Raw genomic sequence first — 24,777 nt, 5'->3', positions numbered from 1 at the left:
GGAGATTCCCTAGAAATTGTAAAAAAAAAAAAAAAGACTTCCAAGTTGCATAAATGAACAGGGTGCAACGTGGGGGGGGGGCAGGGACTCTAAAATGATAAATAGCAACCCACCCACACCTTTTCCTCTATCCAAATGTTAGCAAGCTGGTAATTTTTCTCTATTGATGATGGGAAGTCTTTCCGCAGGGTGTTTTGTGTTCAGGAAAATCTGCCACAAGGAAGACGGTGAGTGCTCACTCTTCATACTGTTGTCCACCTGTCCAAAGCCAAAGCACTCCAAAGGGAAAGGCTAACATGGCGTCAGCTGGATTGTTGAATAACCAAAACATGTCCAGAACATACTAAGCCAGGTTAAAAAAAAAAGGCTCTCAAAACTGATCGATGCCTCGTAGCATCTCTGTGTTTCCTGCTATTGGAAGAAATTTTCAGGGCTTCTGCTTTTTCTTTCGTGACCCAGCAAGCCAGATGCCTCAGCCGTTGCCCTTCTGTTGTGCCTTTGAGCAGCAGTTTCACACCTTGGGTCAATTTGATTTGAACTGAAATACTGGAGTGTGGCACTTGTGGTTGGTATATATTTCTCAACTGATTGAAAAGGGCACATTGGCCTTGCCTGCATGGCTAGACGAGGACAATATGGAGGGATTGGAGTGGATCCCACACAACTCTCAGTCCAGCATTTGAGGCCCACAGAAAGCCTCATCCTGTCTTTGTTCTTAACAATTCCAATTAAGGCTGTGAACTTTGAGGGGGGGTGGGGGTGTCTGTTGTGCTAATTCCGAAGTGTCAACGTAAGGATCTCTAACTTTTTGCAGAGAGAAAAAGAATAAACACATCAGATCCCTCCATCTGCTGCTCAGAAGACATATTTGCAGCTAAGCACAATGTCGTTTTCTGCATTATATCAGCATGATACGGCATGGGGATAGATTGGGCCTACAGCATAGTGAGAAATCAGTTTCTCTCTTATTATAGTCTGATGTCTCTTCCATTTCCAAGGACCCGCTGCAAAGGTCCAGAAGGAGATGATGGGTGAAGGGAGAAACCGGAAAATGGTCCTGTATTCTGGTAAACCGGCTGCTCCACCTTTTCTAAGCAGAGAATGGAAGAGGGCAGCTCATATTTCCAACAGGTTGGAGGCAAGGTAGGAGCCGTAGGAGGCTCCCAGCAACTCTTCCACATCCTTGCGCTTCACCAGCCAGCACTTGGCTTCGTGAGCCCTCTGGGTTGAATCCTTCAGCACTTTGGAGACTTCAGAGACTAGTACTTGCTTCGCTTCGCTTTTCACCCAGGCAACTTTGCCCCCTTGAGATGGATCTGGGGAAAGGCTGATGTTGCTATTCTGGAACCGGCCTGGGAAAGAGAAAATTGGCATTGCAAGAACTATCTACCTACCTGCATTACTTTAACACAGGAGTTGCAGGTCGTTTGGTCTTTTATTTGCACTTTCTAAGACACGAGATCTCGAGATTTATTAAGACTATAGCGCCCAGAGTTCCCAGCCAGCATATCATTATAGTTATGTATAGCATCAGTGAGTTGCCAGCTTTCACAGGGAAATGAAGCACACCCTGTATTTTTAATATGTAGGACCAGCTGGCATCTTTTCCCCCCCCCTTTTTTTTCAGAATTACTTGTGTGATCCTTAAGCAAACATTACATTTACACTACTCTGGAAGGTGGCAAGGAGGGAACTCAAGGCAGAACTTAAATAGATGAAGGCTGGGAACGAGAAGACGTGATAGTGACCCTCTTCATAAAACAGCTTACCTAGCAAGCCACCTGCTGATGCTGACAGGCCTTGGCCCTTCACAATATAGAAGCCAAGATGATCCAACTGCAGGACTGTGGGATGGCTATAGTGATGCAGCAGAACAAGAAATTCAACCGTGGACCCAATCTGGACAGTGATATTGGCCTCGGGCCACACAGAAATGGCCAGAGGGGCCTTATTGATTGTGGTCCGCTGAGTTAAGGGCAAGACCAACACTTCTTCGCCGTATAGTGTCACACCCTTCTGGGTTATGTTAACCACGTAGCTGTTATGTGGGTGTTCCACTACTATGGTGATGACATCCAAATAGGTGCGGGGACGTTCTTCGTGGCCTGGCCTTGAAGGGGCTCCCATTAGGTGCCCATTAACAGACAAACCTGAAGGCAAAGAAAGGCAACCATCAGTCTCTTCCTTCCCCACTTGGCTCCTCGACAGAATGGGAGCAGATCCACAATTGCTGTTCTTCCACCCACTCCAGTCTTCTGCCTCTCCTGTCTTTTTTTCTCCCATAGGGGCCTTCAACCCAATGGCCATTATTTAACTCGATAATGGTCACTTTACAATGCTTTGGTAAGGCCACACCTGGAATACTGCATCCAGTTTTGGTCACCATGATGTAAAAAAGATGTCGAGACTCTAGAAAGGGTACAGAGAAGAGCAACAAAGATGATTAGGGGACTGGAGGCTAAAACATATAGGGAACGGTTGCTGGAATTGAGTATGTGTAGTTTAATGAAGAGAAGGGTGAGGGGTGACATGATAGCAGTGTTCCAATATCTCAGGGGCTGCCACAAAGAAGAGGGAGTCAAGCTATTCTCCAAAGCACCTGAAAGCAGGACAAGAAGCAACGGATGGAAACTAGTCAAGGAGAGAAGCAACCTAGAACTAAGGAGAAACTTCCTGACAGTTAGAACAATTAACCAGTGGAACAACCTGCCTCCAGAAGCTGTGAATGTTCCAACACTAGAAGTTTTTAAGAAGAGACTGGACAGCCATTTGCCTGAAATGGTATAGGGTTTCCTGCCTGAGCAGGGGGTTGGACTAGATGACCTCCAAGGTCCCTTCCAACTTTATATTATTATTATTATTATTATTATTATTATTATTATTATTATTATTATTATTATTATTATTATTATTATTATTATTATTATTATTATCAGATCTTGTTCCTCAAAACAAGTTTACGGTCCCACCCGTCATCACCTTTAGCCCCCTGGGATTGCCCGGGTCAGGCTCTAATCACAGCTCTTACCTGTGGCAGGGTCGCTCACCAGCTGGAGGATATCTCCTGAGCGTCCATCCAGGGTGAAGCACAGATTCCCCAGTGAATGTGGCAACTTTATTACAAAGTGAGGGTCTCCGTCCACTGCGAGGAAGAAGCAAAGGGTATCCATTAACAAGACTTTTTTAAAAAAAAAAAAGGGGGGGGGCTTTGAATTCTTCGTAGCTAGGAATGGGTTGTTACCCCAAGAGGAGAAAGTGAAGAGGCCAGATTTGGGCGACGCTCCCAGGGAGTCTGAAAAAGAGATAAAGGTGAAATCCACTGAGCATTCCTGAAATACTTCACTTTATGTGTACACCACGTCTCACTCCATTACCCACCAATCGCTCTCAATTCAGTCTCCGTTTCAATCTCTTCTACCTCCCCCTATGCTGTATCTGTTGAAAACTTATCCAATGAAGTTTTAACAGAGACTAGGGAGAGGGACACAAAAAATAATAACAGAATAACAAGAGTAGGAAGGGACCTTGGAGATCTTCTATCTAGTCCAACCCCCTGCTCGAGCAGAAGACCCTATACCAGGGGTAGGCAACCTTGGCTCTTTTATGACTCGTGGACTTCAACTCCCAGAATTCCTGAGCCAGCATAGCTGGCTCAGGAATTCTGGGAGTTGAAGCCCACGAGTCATAAAAGAGCCAAGGTTGCCTACCCCTGCCCTATACCATTTCAGACAAATGGTTGTCTAATCTCTTCTTAAAAACATCCAGTGTTGAAGCACCCACAACTTCTGGAGGCAAGTCGTTCCACCGATTATGCACTAATACGCATTTACTTATAGGATATGACTTTTCATTTTTTTTCCCCCTAGTCTAGCGTGTTGGAAAGAAATTATGTAATTTCTTATGCAGCCCATTAACAGGATAACTTTCTGAGAACTGGACAGAATGGGATCAAAATTGGCTTGAGGGGAGAAGCTAACATAATAATTATCAACCTGAAAACTGAGCTGGATCTGGCTGAGGACAGCCCACCACCACCACCATCACCCCAAAATCCCGACATTTTTCTCCAGTGCATCCCTGTAGGAGAAAGGGTGGGCAATGGATTGGAATGAGGCTGACTGCTCTATTCTGAGCCCCCTCGTCCTGGTCATGTGATTCAGATTAAAAACATATACTTGGCTTCCCAGTACAGACACCGTCCTAGAGGAGCACATGAGGAAAGACATAAAAATTCATCGCTCCAGGTAATGGAGAAAGGAAATATTCTGGGAGCCATGCTCTGCATCTCTTCCCTTCCTTCATGCTTCCAGAAGCACAAACCTTCCTCAGTTCACCCACCGGGGAATTGTTTGACAAGTGCTAATTGTACCTGATTCAGTGTCCGATTCTTCCAAAAAATCTGCGGAAAAAAGAGTTAATTTTCAGAGTATTTCCATACTCACAAGTCTCTCTCCGAAGTAATCCTGCACTGCCCCTCACCACCCCGACTTTCTTTCCCTACCTCATTGCAGATATTTGAGCCATTTAACTGCAGAGAGTCACTGACACGGAGGTAGTGCTTACTTATTCAGGGTGCTCTTCAAAAGAGACCAACTCTCATTGGCCAGACCACAAATTCTAGTTGCTCTGAATGTTAAGCTTTATTCTGTTTAAAGAATTAGCAACGTATGCCTTGTTTTCACTTTATCATGAGCAACTGTAGAGTTTTGTAGCAATAGCTGCTAGCAAAGAAAACATGCATCCTCCTCAGCATATACTACTACAGTACGGTCCATCTCAATTCTATCCCATATTTACTAACAAAGCCATAGTTTGATCAGGGTTGCCAATACACCCAATCCCCCATCTTCAATGGCCATGAGTTTTACTTTATAAAGGACACAGAGTTTCTATTTTCCAAGACTTAATTAAAAAGAGGAAACCCTCTTGACTTATGGACTGGATGCAGCTTGTGAGTCAGCCACACTTGGACTTCAGGGCCTTAATCCCTTCCTGGAATTTTTTCCCATCGCTTTGCAATGAAAATATTGGGGCACATTCTCGTCTCCTCTCTGCAGTGAGTGTTAAGATGCCTTGTCCTCCATAAAGTGCTTTATCCAGACAAAGAATGGGAGGAGCATTCAGGCCCATCCATCTTGAAAGAAGAAGAAATGAAAGGCTTTGAAGGAAAGGGAATATCTTTAAACCTGGGTACCCAGAGTTTGGCACTCCAGGGGTTGATAATGTCACCAGATGGAAGCACTGGCCAGGCTGAGTAAGGCTGCTGGGAGTTGTGACTGATCAGAAATTGGGTGTAGAGAATCCAGGTTTTGTGTAAATTCAGTTTCCAACTTCTGTTCTCTTAGAAGAACTAACAGTTTATGCCTGATGTAAAAATACAGAGAGATGAATTTCTATTTTACACAGTAAGAATATTAATATTTCCATGCCTACATATACAGAGTGAGCGCCTGTTACTCGTCCCAGCTTCTGCCAACCTAGCAGTTCGAAAGCACGTAAAAATGCAAGTAGAAAAATAGGGACCACTACAGTGGGAAGGTAACAGCGTTCCGTGCGCCTTTGGCGTCTAGTCATGCCGGCCACATGACCACGGAGACGTCCTCGGACAAGCGCTGGCTCTTCGGCTTTGAAACGGAGATGAGCACCGGCCCCTAGAGTCGGAAACGACTAGCATGCATGTGCGGGGGAACCTTTACCTTTACCTTTATGTATATTTTATGCAAATCCATGTCCTTATGTGTCATTTGTTTTCAGCTATTTGTTTGTTCTTTGTTCTTTTGTGCAAAGAGTGTTTGAACAATCAGGCATTCCACCCCTTAAGAATATGGAATGGTCAGTGATGGTTTCTTTGTTAAAGAAAACACATTCTCTGGATGTGTACCTAAATTGGCTTCACATACACACATGATTGGGATCAGTAGGCTAAGGGGAATCCCAGGCTGCAGAAATAAAGTCTTTGGGAGAGAAAAAGAAAACATTCTAAGGAAGAGACACACTATAATATCACACAGTTAAGAATGTGGCCGGAAGTAATACCGTAGACCACTTCTAATCATTTTATGACTACTCAGTGCCATGAAGGAAATGATAAACCATAGGAGAAGGGAATAGAATAAGTCAGAAATCTGAACTGGAACGCATTCCGACATTGCAGCCTATGTGTGGTTTAAAGTGGGCTTAATAAATGTGCTCTCCAAGATGAACATCTGGGAAGGTCTTTAAAAATAGGAAATAGAATGAGCTCACTAGGCCATGTCCCCGAAGTCAGTCTCTGTGATGGAAGAATTACCTAGATAGTCTCCATAATCCAAGTTTTCTGAGGAGAGAAACAAAAACGCATAGAATCATCAAAGAGGATCTAGAGCAATTCCAGAGCATTATATGCATGGCTGGGCATGAGATACACAGAGTAATGGGGAGAGAGGGGAGAGGGCAGCTGATCTTGGGAATAAGGAGGCAGGGCTAGAATACCACAACAGGAGTAAAAGGAGGCATGAATTAGGCTCCTCCACATAGCTAGCAGAACTGGAGATTCGTGAAAATTATGCATTAATAAACAAGATGAGTTCTTAATCTACTAGGCACAATTCATCCTTGTTGCAGGTCTCTCCTCCTTGGGAGATCATCATCAGCAACGACAGAGATGGCCTAAAACCCCATGCAGTTAAACCTCTCTCTCTTCAGATGTAAATGAAGAGAGAGGTGGGCATGTATGTGGCCTAAGAGGAAAAGGGCCCAAACCCCAACACTGCCCCTGGTTTCTTGCACCTACCTTCAAGTCCGTTGGGTACCAAAAAGCTATATAAAGCCGGAGGGTTCAAGGACTCCACATATTCTGTATTCTGGATGGTGGTTGAGTGTAACTCAGACTCCCCAGGTAACAGGAGGAGGCTGATGTCAGAGGCAAGTGTGGAGGTGCCAGGAACTGGACTGGCTCCTTCTAATTCTGCTGCCTGAGTGGTGAAGGATGTGGCCCAAGAGACTGTGCTTTTCTCCTGGGGCCTATCAATGTGCAACTTTGAGGTTACCCCATCCTTGGTGTTTGTCTTGCTCCTGGGAAGTTTCCCTGTCTCCATCCTGGCAGTACTCGCTTGCCACTTGCTATATGGGTAGTACTGAGTGACTGGCCATGGGGTCATCTTGGGCTGTTCCCAATGACTGGAGTTGTTCTCCAGCCTCTTTGGGCTGGCAGAACGGTACAAAGCAGTGGGTGCCCTGACCACAGTGTTTGGGACCCCTGCCATAACCTTTGTCATGGCTGTTCCTCTAGTCTCCAGTGCAGGGTGTGGCTGAACAGTGAGTTTGAGTCTTGCTGCTCTGGTGGGACTGGTCTTGGGGAGAGTTACAGGTGACCTGGTTGACTTAAGAGTGGTGGTAGTTCTTGGGGGTTTAGTAGATCTATGGCTCGCTATGTGAGTCCAAGAGATGGTCGTTCTCCCCAGAATTGTTGTGACTTTGGCTGATTTGGGGTGGCCGGTGGCAGTAGGTATTATGGTGGGATAGACAGGTGGAGTGATGGTGGTGGACATAGTGCTAACAGGTGAAGATGTGGCTCTGGCTGCTTTAAAGAGCCTAGGTGCTGTCACTGGAACAGTTCCTGTCGCCATCTTTTCCTTGAAAGCTTTTGTTATTGCAGGAGCATCAGTAACTCCAAGAACACATTTAGCTGCCTTAGAAAGTCTTGGCAAAACAGATACAGCCAATGCTTGAGGAGAGGCTTTTGGTGCTCTAGTCACCCCTGGAGGAACTGTGGTTTTCACAGGCTGTTTTCTGTCTCTGGCTTCTTCTGGCCTCACCACTACCAAGGAGGTGACAGGAGTGACAAAGTTGTATTTGATTGACAAATTGGTAGCTTTTTCTGTCAGGAGACGCCGGGCAGCAGTGTCATTGGCTCGGAACCGGGCTAGTAGCAGGTCTTGAATGGTGAAGTAGGCCCAGAGCCTTTGTACAAAATGACCGATCTTGTTGATCTCGCCAAGGCAGCCAAATGCAGCAGCTTCAGTGGTATTGGTTGAAATGTCGTTTTCCAGGTTCAACGGGCCTTCCTGGCCTTGCCCTGTCGTGCGCACCTGCAGTTTTGTTGCTCCTGGCTTCAATCGGCCAGCCACAACAAGCTCAGAACCCTGAAAATAGTTGGGGAAGAGCTTCTGCGTGAGGCCGCCTGCAACCCCGTCAAGATAGGAAAGCTCCACATCGTACAGCAGAGGGCTGGCAATTTCATCATAGAAACCCTTGAGCTGCAAAGTAGCATCAGCATCCTCATAGATACGCCGGGCCACCCCACGGTTCTCTAGCGAGAGTCGTCTCAGCAGTCCATAATCAGCATCGTCTCCAAAGGCCAGACCAAAGAGTGAGATGGTGCCCTTAAGAGCCTGCTGAGCATTGGTCAGAATGCGACTACCGGCTGTTACTCCTGAAGTGGGTTCACCGTCGGTCAGGAAGATGATCAGTGGGATTCTTGGCTCCTTCTCCACCTTTCCATCCGCTGAAGAACTCCGATTGAAGATGGAGGCAGCTGCAAGCAACGCTGCATTGATGTCAGTCCCTAAGAGTAGGAAATGAGAGACTCAGAAACAAAGACACCGCGGAAGAAAAAGTTTTGGCCACATCAGGATGGGAACTTCCTCACTTTCTTCAGCTGCTTTTGAACTGCAACTGTCAGGCAGTCTCTTATTGATCAGGCTGATAGGCCTGGCCTACAGCAAGGTTAGCAATATCTACACACACACAGGTCTCCTCGCCCCCCACCCTCAGCCTCCCAAGGCTAAATGCAAGAATTGATCCAGATAGCTATAAACAGGAGTTCCTGGGTCTGATCTTCCAGGAGAACAATCAAACTTTAGAAAAGGATTTTTAGCAGCAACCTTTAATTATGGACTCGAGGTTATAAAAATTTGATTTTGGGCTCTTCTTGCCATTATTTTTAGGATGCCTTCTAGCTATGTCTCTCTCCTGACCTGTCTCCCACCATTCTCCAGGCCAACACTTACATCCATCTGCTTCCATTTTGCTGACATAATCTTTGGCCTTCCGGATATTTTGGGAAGTAGCTTGGATGGATTGACTTGGCTTCCACACATTCACTGTGTCAGAAAAAGTAACAATGTTGAAATGGTCGTCTTGGTGAAGATCACTTAGTATGACGTGCATAGCTTTCTTGATCTGTAAAACCAAGGAAATTAGTGGTGGGAGTTGTATGACCTTATTAGCAGAAATCTGTCCTTTGAATCAGATCAACGGATGCCCAACATTAGTACTGAGCAAACTAAAATGTGCATTCTCCAGTCATTTTAATTTAGGTGTTTACAAATGAAATGCTATTATTTTACAATAAATGTAAAATACAGCAACATAGTTATCTAAGCTTCCTAAGCAGGACTAACAGTGATGATATTGCCTAGTTTGGGTAATGAAACATCTGCAAGAAGCAAGCTCAGAGAGCACCAAGGACCCTTCATTTCAAACCCCAGCTACAAATATTCTCCTTTATCTACCTGCCCTTTATAAGATCAGACCACGTTCATTCAGCTCCTTTTTCTTGCTCCTAGATTTAGAAAACATGTAATATATCTAGTTTTCTTTTGCTTTTTTCATTTCATTTCTTAATTCATTCTCTTCACCATTTACTTCTCTTACATGTCAAGATACAATCTTTCCCCTGCCATGGGCAGTGTCATTCAAGTCTGATTGGTCGCTGAGCAACTGGCTGTGACTTGAAGACCACTCGGATCACGCTCCCTCTTTCTTAATCCTCTCTCTATTCCCTCCCCATCCTTCATCTATCAGCCTCTGGGCCTTCACTTCTGCAACTTGGGGCTGCTCACCTGTTTCAGCTTGGTGCCATACATGGAGCCACTGATGTCAATAACAAAGACCACATCCTTCTGCACAAGGGGCATCCCCCTTGGGGCAAAGTAGTGAATAAAGTAGCCGCTATAGATCTGAAAGAGAATGAAAAAAGGAATCAAATTGTAGAAATGATGGGGAAGATGTCCTTGCTGATGGAGTGGCCGTGGACAGGAGCCGAAAAGAGAGTTTCAAAATCTACATATGGCTCTCAGCTCTCCACCCAGATTTATACAGAGATGATGTGTTTGCCTATTTTCTATAGATTTTATTGGAAAAGAACTTTATTCTGCCTACCTCTGAGCTTCCAGGGATACCTGACTGTGGAACATTGGCCTAAATGGATGCAGAGTTTGCTCCAGTAGGGCAGTTCTTACTGTACGTTCCCGCAACACTCTTCTTGGATTGTCATCCTATCTTGCTTCCACTTTTTAAGACAATCTTGATACCCAGAGTGTTCCTTTTATTCTATTTATTATACAGTTATACAATTTTCCATTTATTATATGCTCATGTAACCCCTTTCTCCTGCCTAACCTGTACGTCTCCTGCAACATCCGGCATGGCCACGTCATACTGCACCACAAAATCACCGATGATCCCTGAGCTGGAGAAGGCTTCCTGTTCTTGAGGGGTTGGGGTGAAGACAATCCAAGCACAGTGCCGTCCTTTCTCCACTCGAGTTGATGGTGGCATATCAGCTTCACCTGAGAAGATAGATCAGCAGATTTATCAGCGGGGGGGGGAAGGGTTGCCTCAGATATGCAGGAATTCATTAATGCAGAGGTGACTTGGCCTGCCTTGGTTTAATTTCACGCCAAGGCTTTTCACTCAAGTCACTTCACACCTTCTACAGCTACTCCCTAAATCAAGAAGTTAAGCAAGACATAGGTATGTGTGGATGGTTCCCCAAGTCTTGGAATGGATAGGATGCACCCAGGATTACAGACACTTCCTCATGGCCCTTGAGCAGAACGTAAACAGGGATGCCTGTTTATTTTTTGAAATCCTTCCAAATGTGGCTAAGGGGAAGTAAAAGTTTAAGCAACTTAGATCAGGTTCAAATGTAATTAAAGTGAATGCTACAGTTATCATGGTGAGGAGGATTTGCAAGCTGGTAGGTAGTCAGATCTCTATCTAAACCTAGGCAGGTTTGTGAGGAGGGATTGCATTGAGTCACAGCAGAGTCACTGAAACCTTAAGCTAATGTCTCACTCCCATGAGCGTGTTCAACTTCTGATGACAACATGGACAATCTCATGTAAATATATATATATATATATATATATATATATATATATATATATATATATATATATATATATATATATATATATATATATATATATAACTTTTCTTAGTTTAGCCCATAAGCCTGGGATTTTCCTGATGGTCCAGGTCCAAAGCTGTTTAGCTTTTGAAGGAGCACCTATTGTGAAACTTTGCTGATCTTTGAAGTTGAAACGCAAGTGTATTTCTTTGTGATGCTGGATCGCGACTCCACTTATCTGAGAGCTGAGACAGGAGAAGGATGAACCCATACCTTGAAGAGTATTGGTCATCAGTCGACTTGTGCGGAGGGGCAAGACTTGGACATGGTCGATGCCAGTTCTCTCAGAGATGCTCACTTCCACTGTGAGGTTCCTCACCACCTGTTGGGGACGGATGCTGATAGCATGCTGATACTTCCCCAAATGTCGCTGAAGCAATTCCTCATAGGTCAGCTCAAAGGCCACCTTTTCTCCTGCTTCCACACTGGTGGATACTCTGAATTTTTCTATTTCTCGATCCCTAGGAAATAGTGAAATGTGTTGTTCAGTATATGACGCCGTTCGCCAGCTGGCAGAGCAACCCAATCCACGCCATCCCTCTGCCTGTGACAAAGCTTCCAACCTTCATCACACGTTCATAGAATTTTCCCTCCACCCCATCCTGGTGACTATCTTTGGAGGAAGCTCTGAGACAAGAAGAGGCCGAATTCTTTGGGAGGTTCTTACTTGGTGCCAACATGAGCTGCTGTTCTTCCCTGCCTGCGGGCTTCCTCATACATCTTCTTAGCTTGGTGCTTTTCCTTCACTTCAGCCACATAGATCTTCTCATTCACGGTTCTAGTACATTAGAATAGAACAAGAAACATCTGCCATCAAATCTCCTCTCCGCTATGGTCTTGAGCAGAAGAACATCACAGGAAATAATTTTAAAAAGTTGCTGCTTTTTTATCATAATGACAAGTAGGATGCCCACATTGCCATTGTCTCCTGCCTCTGCTCGCTCCCGTTTCTTAAAAAAATATCCCCCTCTGCCATCTATTTTTCAGCTTCCGGAATCAGTTCTGGCCTATAGTGGCTGAAAGAGCAGAGAGCTGATGCCATTTTAGAGTTCAGCTTGGAAGAGGAAGCAAAGGCAAGGAAGGGTTATTTTGGAAGCAGGGAAAATGAGTTTCACGGCATGTTCCTGGATATCTTCAAGATTCAACCGCAAAGCCCAAATGCATTGCTGGAGCACATGTTTTTATAATGATGAGACAAAGGTGGGTGTCTGTACAAAACAGTCACATGGATTGGGATCTGCAATAATGGGGAAGACTTATGCTGGTTAACCCTCCCTCTCCCCAAATAGCAGCCCAAATTTGTGAGCTTAAATGAACTGCTAAGGAGATTTTTTTTTTACTTTGCAATAAAAATGACACTGAGTTTCCCATATGTTAGGATTAAGGGTATGGATTTTTGGATCAAAAAATGGTATTCAGCACCTCGCAGTTATCTGGATTTTGTAGCCCAATCCTAGCAGCCCCCTCCTCCCCCCACTTGCCGCTACAAATCCATCCATTGTGGTTAGTTTGCTTGCCATGGTAGTGAAGGAAAACAAACATTTCATAGCCTCAGGAACAAGCTGTGCCTATGTCTGCAATGGGTACCCAGAAGAGTGAAAAAATGGCACCAAACAGCTTCTGCCGTCAGCGTGTTCTTTGGTTGTGAGACAAAGCAGGTGGAAACCCAAAACCGTTGTTGCACTTAGTCGTCTTTTTTGTCAGTTCTTTGTATACCTTAAGTAAATACATTGCCTGTATCTACACATGAATGTGGATCCGCTGCTCCTTCCAGATTCTGTATGATTTTGAATTGTTGTCTTAAATACTCTATTTACAACAGAGAATGTATATACCGCTCACAGGAATCCATTCCTAAGTACAGTGAGGCTAAATGGTGACAGGCACATCATGGCATTACAATGCAAGCTCTGCCCTTTTATACTGGTGTGGTGATGTTACGCTGTAGGTAGTCCTGGACTTACAACCACATTCAAGTCCAAAATTTATGTTGCTAAGTGAGACAGTTGTTAGGTGAACCACTGCAATTGACACGTCGGTAACCCAGTTACATGAATCTGGTTTCCCCCATTGACTTTGCTTGTCAGCAGGTCCCAAAAGCTGATCACATGACCCCGGGATGCTGCAACCGTCATGAATGCGAACCTGTTGCCAAGCATCCGAATTTCGATAATGTGACCCTAGGGCAGGGGTCATCAACCTGAAACAGTGAAAGAGCCACTCAGAACCGGTTCCCTCACAAAAGGAAAAACTGGGAGCCACAAAAAAATGTGTGCGCATGCGTGTACATGTGCGCATGCGCAGAACAGGGTTTGACTGAAGAGTGGAGCCAAGGCTAGATATGCACCTACCCTGCATATTTGAATTGATTGGTTGAACATTTTTAGTCCCACTTTTTTTTTTTTTTTGGACTGCACATGGCAGAGGACTGGGAGCTGCAGGAGACGGCTGAAAAAGCCACATGCGGCTCTGGAGCCACGGGTTGCAGACCTGTGCCCTAGGGACACAGCCATGGTTGTTGTGTGAAAACGGTCATAGGTCACTTTTTCAGTGCCACTGAACCTTTTTGAATGTTCACTAAATGAATGATTGTAAGTAAATAATTATCTGTATTACCAGTGGAATAGACCAACAATGGCAAGATAGCAGATGCAGCGTTGTAATCGGAGCCCATCTCTTTTCTATATGCGGCGAAGTTGCACCCATGTATAAGAGAGCTGGGGGCCTTGAACACAACACCACACCTACCAGATTTTGATTTCTTCCCTCCAATTAGCCATGCAATTAATGTGTTCAATTGTCGCATGGCATTATAAACTCTTAGCTCTTCCAGAGGGAGAGATAAGCCGCCAACTACACAGGTGGAGGCTTAAAGGGCTGGTCCCAAGCAGCCCCAGTTGTAGGGCTTCATTTTAATTCACATACAAACCCCTTTGGTGGCGGCTTCTGCTCAACTTGCCAAGTTTTATTCTTGTTTCATCCGCAGAAGGCAATAGGTAATACTGCTCGTGTTACCTTGTTGTGAACAGTAAGCCTTGCTATCTGCTAATCAACTGACTGCTTATTTATACAGCTATAACTGTCATGGCTCCTCCTACACCCCCCCCCCTGTTTTAATTTTTAGCAATGCTGATAATTCTTTGCAAGAGATTGCTTATTAGGACTACCATGCATGAGCTGCAACTATGGATAATCACTAGGTCACAAAAGGATACTCCCATCTATCAGAGGGGTTTTTAAAAAAAAACATCCAAATATAATAGTTTTATTCCTCATTCTAACTCACTGAACATGCAGGATTCACTAGAACAGCAGGAATTCAAACTATGCACCATTGTGATAGAGATTATTTTGCCTGCAGATTATGTTCTGCACAAAACATTAATAAAAATGTCCACTGAATGGGCCTTGGCTGGGTCTATTCAACGTATGAAGATGGTTTACTACTTGTTCATCGAACATAGCATTGCCTTCTTCTGAACAGTAAAAGTTGTCAAGTAATTCAAACAAAGAGTCTTCCCTATCATTTTTTACCAGATAATTTAATTTGAAAAGTTAAATGTAAAACCTGGCTCCTTCTGTTTTCAAAGCAGATACTTTCCACTGCTCTAATGTTTTTGTTATTTCATACAGTGATGACGACAGCATCTCCCTTCAAAGCACCAGAAGGCAAGACAAGAAACAACGGACAGAAGCAACCTGGAATTAAGGAGAAACTTCCTAACAGTGAGAACAATCAATCAGTGGAACAGCTTGCCTCCAGATGTTGTGGGTGCTTCATCACTGGAGGTTTTTAAGAAGAGACTGGACAGCCACTTGTCTAAAATAATATTGGGACTCCTGCTTGAGTAGGGGCCTGGACTAGAAGACATCCAAGGTCCCATCCAGCTCTATTCTGATTAAATATGCAGATGTCTTTCCCTGGCCTAGACTCACATGGTAAAGTTGGAGATGAAGGCAGAACGGGGCAGATCCAAGTCAAAGATGGCTTCTTTGGCCTCAGAATGTGGGTTGCTCATGGAAGTCTGCACTCGTGTGGAGACATAGCGGGACACAATCGTTGAGCGCACAAAGAAGCTGGAAATTATGAGCTGAGGAGAAAAACAACAAAGATGGTCCAAGCATTCCATTCAGCCTTCAGCAAGAAACTTAAGTGAATTCTCTTTAATCATTTGAAGACTAGGTGGAGAATTGCAGAAACAACTCTTAAGAATGATTCAAACAGGGAAGGCCCCTCAGCTTGTTTATATGTAGAGTCCCAACTCCACAGAATACAGCAGTATCCTGAAGTAGCAGGTTATCTGTGGAATCACCTTTCCCTAAGGCTATCTACCCATCCTACCAGATTAAATAGGAATTCTGGGTCTCTTCCCTTAAAACCTTGCCCCCTTAAGCTAGCAAGCCAGGCTATTAATATTTCTTAAATTGCAAACAGAGAGCCCTGGGACTCTCACGAATGAGACCACCAGTGCAACATATTCTGCCTTACTGGGCAGCACCATTTGTGAGTCACAATCAGGGTTTGGGATTTGGAGATCTCTTTCCTGCTACCTCCTCAGTGAGGGCATATGAATTGTAAATTGCCTGAGGGGGCACGGTTCTCTCCCCCATGGAATTGGCAGGAAGGTGGAAGGTATGCATGCATAGGTCTTAGTACCACAGAGCAAGGACCAGCCTAGGGGAGCATTACATGGAGGTAGGTGAAGGGGATAGCCTCAGTGTGTGTGGTGGGGGGGGCAGCTATTTCTATAAGACAGGTAATACAAACATCCTGGACAAATTTCCCTCCCACCAGACAGAACGCGATGAAATACCACAGCCTCACCATCGCCAAAGAGAGTAAGCGTAAGTGCATGGCCCTCGTCCCAACCACCTACGAGTGCAAGGATGATACCATCCACCCTCTGGGGACTGACTCATTGAGATACCTGGGCCTCCAGTTTAACTGGAAGGGCCAAGTTATCCCTAAGCATAAGCTGGACTCTTCTGCTACAAGAGCTCATGAAGGCACTGCTTAAGCTGCAGCAGTGACTTATGCTACTGAAATTCCGAAGTTCACACACGAACTCGTCCTAGCTTCCTAGCTTCCGTAAGACTTTTTTGTAGCAATCTCTACCCTATGGAACACTCTGCCTTCTGAGCAGGCCTCTGCTTATCTAGCCATCCGAAAAGCCCTGAAGCCCAGGTGCTGGGATAGGATGATGGGCTTCATGTTGGAAGCTTAACTTGGTTGTTGTTTTTAATGTTTATGGTGTGAATAGTTCTAATATGGTTTTTATATCATTTTATTGCTGACATTATTTTAATTCTTGATTGGAAGACACCCAGAATTTGATATAAAATGAGCAGCGATATAAATGTTATTAATAAATAAATGCATGTAGTGTGGATGAAGAAAGCACCTATAATTGGTGGGGAAAACAGACTGATTAATATCTGAATTGACTACTGATGATAAGTTCGCTTTCAAAATTGGATACTCCCAGATTCAGCAGTTAAGTCTTCACAAACCTGGAGGGAAAGATTACTGTAATGATTTCCATCTTTCTTCATTCTTTCTTATGCTCTTGAGACATCCACTTAAACAAAGGGACACACACACACATGCTCTGCTCCCTCAACACGTTTAACATTGACAGCAATGTTTGTGCATTGTGGGACATACACACAGTTAAAGTCCTTCAAGAAAAAGAGTTAGAGAAAGAATAGATGGAAAAGCAAGTCTCTCTCTCTCTCTCTTAGAACTCACTGCCCAGGCTGTGCAGCATAGAACATAACTTATAAATCTGATTAGTTGTAGATATCCTACTGCCCAGCAGCCTAACCTGGGCCGAAAAAATAAGATGGAAGGCAGTCTTGTGTTCTATGGCACGAGACCTCCTGAAATGCTGGGCTGTTCCTGGGGGAGAGTGTATCCTGTATTCCCAAAATAATATTTGTTTATCCAATTAGTGTGATTCTGGGTGTTGCCAAAACTGCCAAGGAGGTGATTTGACCTGTTTAGTGGCTCACTAATTATGTTGTGGGAGCAGCAGGGATATATATTCTGCATATATATCCTAGGCATGTTTTTAATGAATTGATATTCAAGAGAAAAAATGTGTGGTTGAATGATATCACTGGTATACTCCAATTCTATTCCCCTCACAAAGCACAGTCTAAAGAACTCTCCCTAGGTTTTGATGAAACAGCAGTAAAATCCACCCTACCTACCAGATTAGAATGTGATGGTGTGGGAAGTCAGCCCCTCCCAGAGAAAGAAATATTTTTGGAAATATTTAAAAGGCAGAATATATTTCCCTAAAGGATTTTAAAGGCAGAAACCAATTCCCCCCCCCCCCCGAGTCTCTCTGTCCCAAACAGAAAACAAGTCTGCAGAAATGCAGATGTGATAATCTTGTCAGAAAGACCGGAGTCAGGAAACTGGGATTAGGAAGAAAGATCCCTAGAATCAACAACTCCGCACACCAAAAATTCCAACAGTCATCAGCCATCAGCCCCTGGGAAGCAGGATATGACCTTTGGGATATAATAGGATTAACCCACCACCATCAGAATACGAGAAAGGCACACTCAGACTCAGGTCAAAGTTCATGCCACAGGAACAACTCCAAACAAAAGGCTCAAGAAGAAAACCCACCACTCCCTACTACATGTGTGCTTTCTCTCTTTTCTTCCAGAACCATCTTTCTGTCTGGCTCTCCTCTTCAAAAAAAATGCAACCTTCTTTCTAAAGCAGTCGCCATGTTGTTTATTCCCGACTTGGACTGAACCATGATGAAGACTTTTCCTTCAACAATGGAAAATCATTACTAAATCAATTAGCAAATCAGTAGATTGCCTACCTCGCTTTGGAGAGCTTTCACTTGACGTTTAGACCTCTGCAGAAGAAAACAGAATAGTTATTTTCTTTCACATAATATGACTGAAACATTCCAAATTGTCAGGACCTGCTAACTGAGTGGACCTACTGATGGATATTGCTGAGTGATTTCCAGAGGCCAGAGGTGGTAATACATGCCCTTCTGTTTCTCTTCTTCTTAGTTCTCTTTTGATACGTCTTACCATAACCAGGATCCATCCTTCCTTCCTTTTTTTAAATTTTTTTAAATTAATTTTCTAATATTGCATTAACATATTTGAAAAGTAACATGGCAGCTGAGTACAATAATTCCATTACATTTAAGTATCATCAATACAGATATCAAAATTTTACAACAACTAATTCCCTCTCTTTCCCCCTTTATTTATACTGTCTCATATTCAAACCAACACAGTTCTTATTCTATCAATCAAACAACAAATAACTTTCTAATATTCATCAATAATCTTCAATTTATGTAAATCTTAATTAATTTAATATTCCATCTTTTAGAGTTAGACAATGACCTAATAAATTTTTCTTAATTTTAATTTTCCATTAATATTTTAAAATTAACGTTTATTCTTTATCATTTCCAAATTTTAATAATAATAATAATATTAATAATAAAGTTGGAAGGGACCTTGGAGATCATCTAGTCCAACCCCCTGCTCAGGCAGGAAACCCTATACCATTTCGGACAAATGGCTGCCCAGTCTCTTCTTAAAAACTTCCAGTATTGGAGCATTCACAGCTTCTGGAGGCAGGTTGTTCCACTGGTTAATTGTTCTAATTGTCAGGAAGTTTCTCCTTAGTTCTAGGTTGCTTCTCTCCTTGATTTTAAATGACCGCAATTTTTATCATGATTCCCCCACAGTCTAAAGTTCTGAATACACTTCTTATCTATATTGGCTTTTCGCTGTCTACCTCAACTAATTAATAATACCAGGTAATATTCTTATTTTCTAGTAATTCTCAAGTATCTTAAAATCTCCAATTTAGTAGCCAAGATTACTTTTATTTCCACACTTATTTCCTCTTTTTTCCTGTGACCTAATAGGCCTCTCCCAGTTTTAATTTTCCCTTAATATTTAAATTTAACATTTAATATTTATTTTTTCTAGATTTTTAGTTATCCACAATTCTTTTATCACAATTCTTCACAAAATCTAGTCTTTAAGATACACATCTACAGGTTCTTATCATCTACCTTAACAAATTAGTAAAACAATATAAAATTCTTATTTTAATATTTGTACTTCTAAATTTGCATGACCAAAATTTTCTTTATCTCACACCGTTACAATGTCTTATGTTCAGAATACATGTTTTATCTATTTGTGTATATTCTACTTTAGATCTCATGTGTAAATCAAAACCCAATTTCTTTTTAGTCTTATTCTAGCTTTTTTTTTCTTTGCCAGATCATCTTCCATGTCTTTGCTTTTAAGTCATCAAGCAGATCTCTCCTTGTGTTGTTGTGGCTATTGTTTGGCATTGAAAAGACCATCCACTTGCCACTTTTTAAAGAGGACTTAGCTGATCTAACAGGTTGTCTCCTTGTTTTTCCATCTGGACATGGTTGTCTCAAAGTATTTATCTTCTCTTTCATCTGTTTTTTCTTTTGAATCTTCAGATTCCTTCTGATTTATAAGAAAAGTCCTTTCCTATTATCAATTTCTTTTCTGTATCTTCCATTATCAGTATTTGTTGAATAGTTGAATCTTTTGTTGTAGCATTTAATTGTTCCACTTTTTCTGTAGACTTCTGTATAGATGATTCTTCAGTTGAAATTATAGTTTGAGTTTGAATTGCCCAGGCTGCTTTCTTGTTTTTCCCTGCCGCTTCTTATTTCATCTCCGGCTATAAGGAGAGTTTGAATAATTGCTTTTAAGATACTATGAGTTTGTTCCTCTGTAGAAAGAATCCATTCCTGTTTTTCTTCCATTGTAGTATAATAAAACTAAAGGCTTACAGTCAGAAAGTCCACTAAATGAAAAACAAAGCTGAGTTTCTTACAGCTGGTGTTTCAAGGTTGGATGTATCTTATCTCTTTTCTAAGCTGTCAACGTCTCTCTTGGATAATAACAGGTTACAATCTCAAATTCAGCCAGCAGATGTGACCCCAGAGTTATTTTGATCTTTTCAGGTTTTTTTCTTCTATTTTAAAGGGGGGGGGAACCCCAGATCTTCAGTAAAAATAGGAAATAAAAATCAGAGAAAAATAAAAAATAGAAAATTAAAATTCTTATAATCCACCAATTTTAGGAAATAGAGTTCCACTTAGGATCCTAGTAAGGGATGCGGTGGCTCAGTGGGTTAGGACGCTGAGCTTGTCGATCAGAAGATCGGCAGTTTGGCGGGTCGAATCCCGAGTGCCGCATAACAGAGTGAGCGCCTGTTACTCGTCCCAGCTTCTGCCAACCTAGCAGTTCGAAAGCACGTAAAAATGCAAGTAGAAAAATAGGGACCACTACGGTGGGAAGGTAACAGCGTTCCGTGCGCCTTTGGCGTCTAGTCATGCCAGCCACATGACCACGGAGACGTCCTCGGACAAGCACTGGCTCTTCGGCTTTGAAATGGAGGTGAGCACTGGCCCCTAGAGTCGGAAACGACTAGCACGCATGTGCGGGGGAACCTTTACCTTTACCTTTTTTAGGATCCAAGTATTTTTTTTCAATGTTTTTAAACTCCCCTGGGTAGTTGATCGCCGCTATTTCTGGAGGGATGGCTAAAATCCCCCTTCCCTCACCACAGGGGGAAAATACTTTAGCAGCTTATGCAGGTAATAAGTAATTAGGATACAAGAGGGGTAGATCTCACCCAGTCTTTTCCATGCTGCTTTAAAGATGCCAGATGGTAGATGTGACTTCGGCTGTCTGCAGCCTTGTGGTGGACTATATCTCTATGGTCAGCCTTTCGTCCACCAGTTTAGAGGGATTCGCTGACTAGCGGGACAGTTGCCACTCTCCCGCGATCCAGAGATGGCCCCTCCTTGCTGGTCACCTCTACGGGGAGACTTTTGACCCTTTTCAGGGTCCACCAGCGATACGAAACTGGGAGACGAGAGTCATCTTCCACATGTCCATGGCGGCCACGCGGTGAACTGGAAGTCCCTTCCTTCCTCCCTCCCTCCCTCCCTCCCGCATGCTAGTAATAATCCCCCCTGTTTTTTGTTATTTCTTGGAGAGAAGGACATATTTTTAAACTTTGCTGTCCAAAATGCAATTGCCCAGCCCTAACCATGTTCAGAAGCATCTTATCCAATAGCTTTTGAAAGAATGGCTGATGAATAATTGTCATGCAAAAATCCAGATCACTATAGATGGCATCAAAGAAGTTGCTATAGCTCTTTACTAACATCTTGTGGCCATCCAAAGTTTTGCAAGCAAGGTCTGCTAGCCTTAATTAAATCTGAACATGGAACAACATGTCTGTTGTTACAAAATAAAAAGGAAAGAAAATCTTATAAAGTAATGGAACTTGGTTGGGCTTCCATGTTTTATGCTTTTCAGCCAGAATATCACTGGCTTTGTGAAATACAGAATGCTAGACTGGATATGACTTTGTTCCTGTCCAGCTTTTATTATGTGTTCATAAGAACTTACAGATGGTGAATTAGAAATTGGGAAAGCCATAATTTAATCCCTCTAAAAAGAGAAAAATTAGAAAAGACAAAGAAAAATATTAGTTCTTTCAGATTACAGTCTGCCAATTTATAGAGTATGATTTTCAGGACTAGTAATGTTATTTTTTAATAATATTTTATTAATTTGCCAATTTTACATTTAAGTATTTAAAAAACATGGTGACTGGGTTAATCAATAGTTCGATAGCAAAATCTTTAGTACAAATATCAAGTTACAACATCAGATATTTCTTCTTTTCCATTTATTATCTCGTATTCAAGCTAGTACAGTTCTTATTATATCAACTCAGTAAAATCATTATTACATTTATCAATAAAGTTTTAGCTAATATGTATCTTACTTACATGCAATCTTCATAAACAATCCATATCCTGTTATTAATTTTTACCCAATTTTTAGCTTCTCATCAATATTCTAATTTATCCTTTGATATTTATAATTTTCAGGCTTTAGGTAACCAAGATTTATTCATAACAAAATATAAATGTGTATTCCAAAATACAGATTTTATCTGTTTGAATGTAATCTTGTTCTATTTCCTAAGAGTTAACTATTTCCCACCATATTAAATCATCTACTTAATAATAAAATATCTCCTTTAATAAATCAAAACCATTATGTATATTACCTGGGTTAATCAATAAATCAAATGTATTCATAATAATTAATGTTCTTTTTTCCTTTTAGGTCTAATTTTTAAATATGAAACAGATAAGATCATTATTTTAAATCTAATGACCAGAATTTCCCTTATCTCAACTTCTCCCTTTAACCCTCTAATTAATAATATGAAATCCCCTCTAATAAGTCAAACCCCCCAAATTTCTTCAACCTTATTTTGGCTTTCTTTCTTTTTTTTCCAGAAAAGCAAGTTAGTGAATGATGTGAGATGGGAGAATATTAGTGCACAATCTTTTTTTCCAGAATTATGCTATTCTGTTTCATAATATTCTTTCCTTTTTACAGTTCATATGATTTTACACGTCCCAAATATTGCTATTCACAGACTGCACCTGCTGTGGATTTGGCTCTTTTAAAGTCTGGATGGCAGTGAGCTGCAGCTGCCATGGACTGGAAGGGAACCAAGCCATCACAGCAGTGACTGCCTGAACTTAGCAAAATTGGGGCTCTATTAGCAACAATGATGATCCAGTTTAATAAGGAATGGTCCAAGCAGCGCATAATAGATTGCTTGTATGGCTGGTATTGTTCCATTGAAGTTAGCGGGCGAGATCTTCAACAGTCCATGTCTTACCTAGAGGGTAACCACACATGAAATATTCCTGGGCAGACTATAGATCTCAAGTGAAAGACTTTCCAGCAGAAGAAACAGAGCAGGAGTGAAAACATCTCTGAAACTATGGAATGGCTTTATTAAAAGGGGCGTGTTTTTGAGCCTATTAAATAAGTCAAGGATTTATTTGCTTCTGCTGGAGAAAAAGCAAGTTTTGGATTAATTCAGAACGCTTCATCCAGCCGAATGGAAAGGCTCTTATTATTTCTGTATCGTACATAATTACCAACACTCTGTTGAGGGGCTCATGAAGAGTTCCATTGTGCTCATGAAGAGTTCCCTGTAACTCAAATGTTTTCTCTGTGCTTTGCCCTCTGAGTCCTGCAAAGAGGCATCCACCTGCTATTTTTCCATCAATGGTTTACTGTAGAATCCTTGGCAAGTTGTTGCAGAATATGGCTAGATTTTGCCTTTCTCCAGCCATTCATTTCCATTGCCGTCTACAAAGTTAGGAGCAAAACTCAGTATTTCATGGTGATTGAAGAACCACTGAGCATTGCTGCCTTCAGTGACCTTATTCCCTCCACCATTTCCATTTGTTAAAAAAATTTTTTTTAAAAAAAAGTAGGGGGAAAATACTACAAAATCAGCAAAGCAACAGCAAAGTATCCCTTGGGGCTTACATTTGTTCACCCCTTTGCCTGGACTTACCTCATCGGACCGTACTTGTATTGGAAGAGGATGACCCACAGTGCTTAAAGGTGCCAGAATCAGAAGGAGAAAGAAGAGAGATCTCCGGAGCTGGTCCATGGCTGTCAGGAAAGTTTTGCTTCGTCTTTGTGGAAGGCACTCCGGATGAGAACGCCTCCTTGGCATCTCTTTCCTTCGTACTTTTGAACCTCAGGTTTCTTCTTGGCTTTTTTTTTTCAAAGGATCTATAAATGTAGCATTCATCCTGATACAAGCCTTGATTGTCCATGCATTCAACACTGGAGGGTGGCCAGTTTCGCTTGCTACTCCTTACGATGAAATGAAAACAAAATCTTCTGAAGAGCCTGTGTCTGTCCTGTTTTCCACACTTGGTGAGGACTTCACAAATCCACAAATATGTTGCATAAATAGGCCCAGATAGGCAAGGGGACAGGAGAAGGTCATTGCAAAGTTATCAGCATTGGTCCCAAAGTGTACCTGCTCCATAGTCCTTTGACAGGAGAAGCCAAAAATATGTCAAGGACTCATTTGAGAACAGAAAATTCCCTAGTTCAGTGTGTATGAGTATGTTTGTTTGTACAAACCAGAAAGGGAGAGATTTCCTGAGTTGTGGGATCTTTGTGAATTTACCCAGCTTAGTTTCTTTTGGTCCTGGTTTAATCCTCCAACTTTTCAGAAAAGACACCTCCCTCACAGTGGTAAAAGAAAAATATTTCTCTTTCTACTGCCCAAACTGTAGGATAAACAAGCATATTGGCTTGCAAGTCTCAAGGACTCAAATCCTCTCCGATTTTTCCCCCTCTAAAAGCTGCTTATTTCTTACAAATGATTCCTTCACTTCTGTCCTGATGCCTCATTGATATTCTTCTGCCAGTGTTTGTAAAATTCTCATTACACATAAAGCTAAGCTATAATGTGTTTGCTTTGTATTTGGCCTAGACTGTTTATTTATTTGTTAAATTTATTGGTTGCCCATCTTATCACAGGGTAACTCTGGGCAGCTTACAAGCACAGTCCTTAGCTGATTTTTAAGCTATGATCTGTATTGCCATTTAGTCAACAAACTTACCTTAACTAGTAAACTCAGTCATAATATGTCATAAATTAATCTAGAATGCCCTTCTCTCTTTCTCTTTTACTCTCA

At 42.2% G+C, this 24,777-nt stretch overlaps 1 protein-coding gene across 1 annotated transcript; it reads right to left on the bottom strand.

The window, feature by feature from the left end:
* Nucleotides 1-1,116: 1,116 nt before the first annotated feature.
* Nucleotides 1,117-23,813, bottom strand: ITIH6 (inter-alpha-trypsin inhibitor heavy chain family member 6; the record flags this gene model as incomplete). The annotated part of the gene is made up of 15 exons (XM_083351584.1): nucleotides 23,634-23,813; nucleotides 18,022-18,057; nucleotides 15,113-15,267; nucleotides 11,844-11,954; nucleotides 11,390-11,637; nucleotides 10,384-10,553; nucleotides 9,825-9,941; nucleotides 8,991-9,162; nucleotides 6,773-8,545; nucleotides 6,290-6,316; nucleotides 4,370-4,399; nucleotides 3,242-3,292; nucleotides 3,029-3,142; nucleotides 1,770-2,150; nucleotides 1,117-1,352 (listed from the first exon to the last, which is right to left on the bottom strand). The coding sequence occupies exons 1-15, from the start codon at nucleotides 23,796-23,798 to the stop codon at nucleotides 1,117-1,119; spliced, it is 3,786 nt and encodes a 1,261-aa protein (XP_083207710.1). The 5' UTR covers nucleotides 23,799-23,813.
* Nucleotides 23,814-24,777: the final 964 nt, after the last annotated feature.

This window comes from Vipera ursinii (genome assembly GCF_947247035.1).
Source record: "Vipera ursinii genome assembly, chromosome: 2".
In the NCBI taxonomy this organism is placed as follows: Eukaryota; Metazoa; Chordata; class Lepidosauria; order Squamata; family Viperidae; genus Vipera; species Vipera ursinii.
This window is presented reverse-complemented; position numbering and strand designations above follow the sequence as displayed.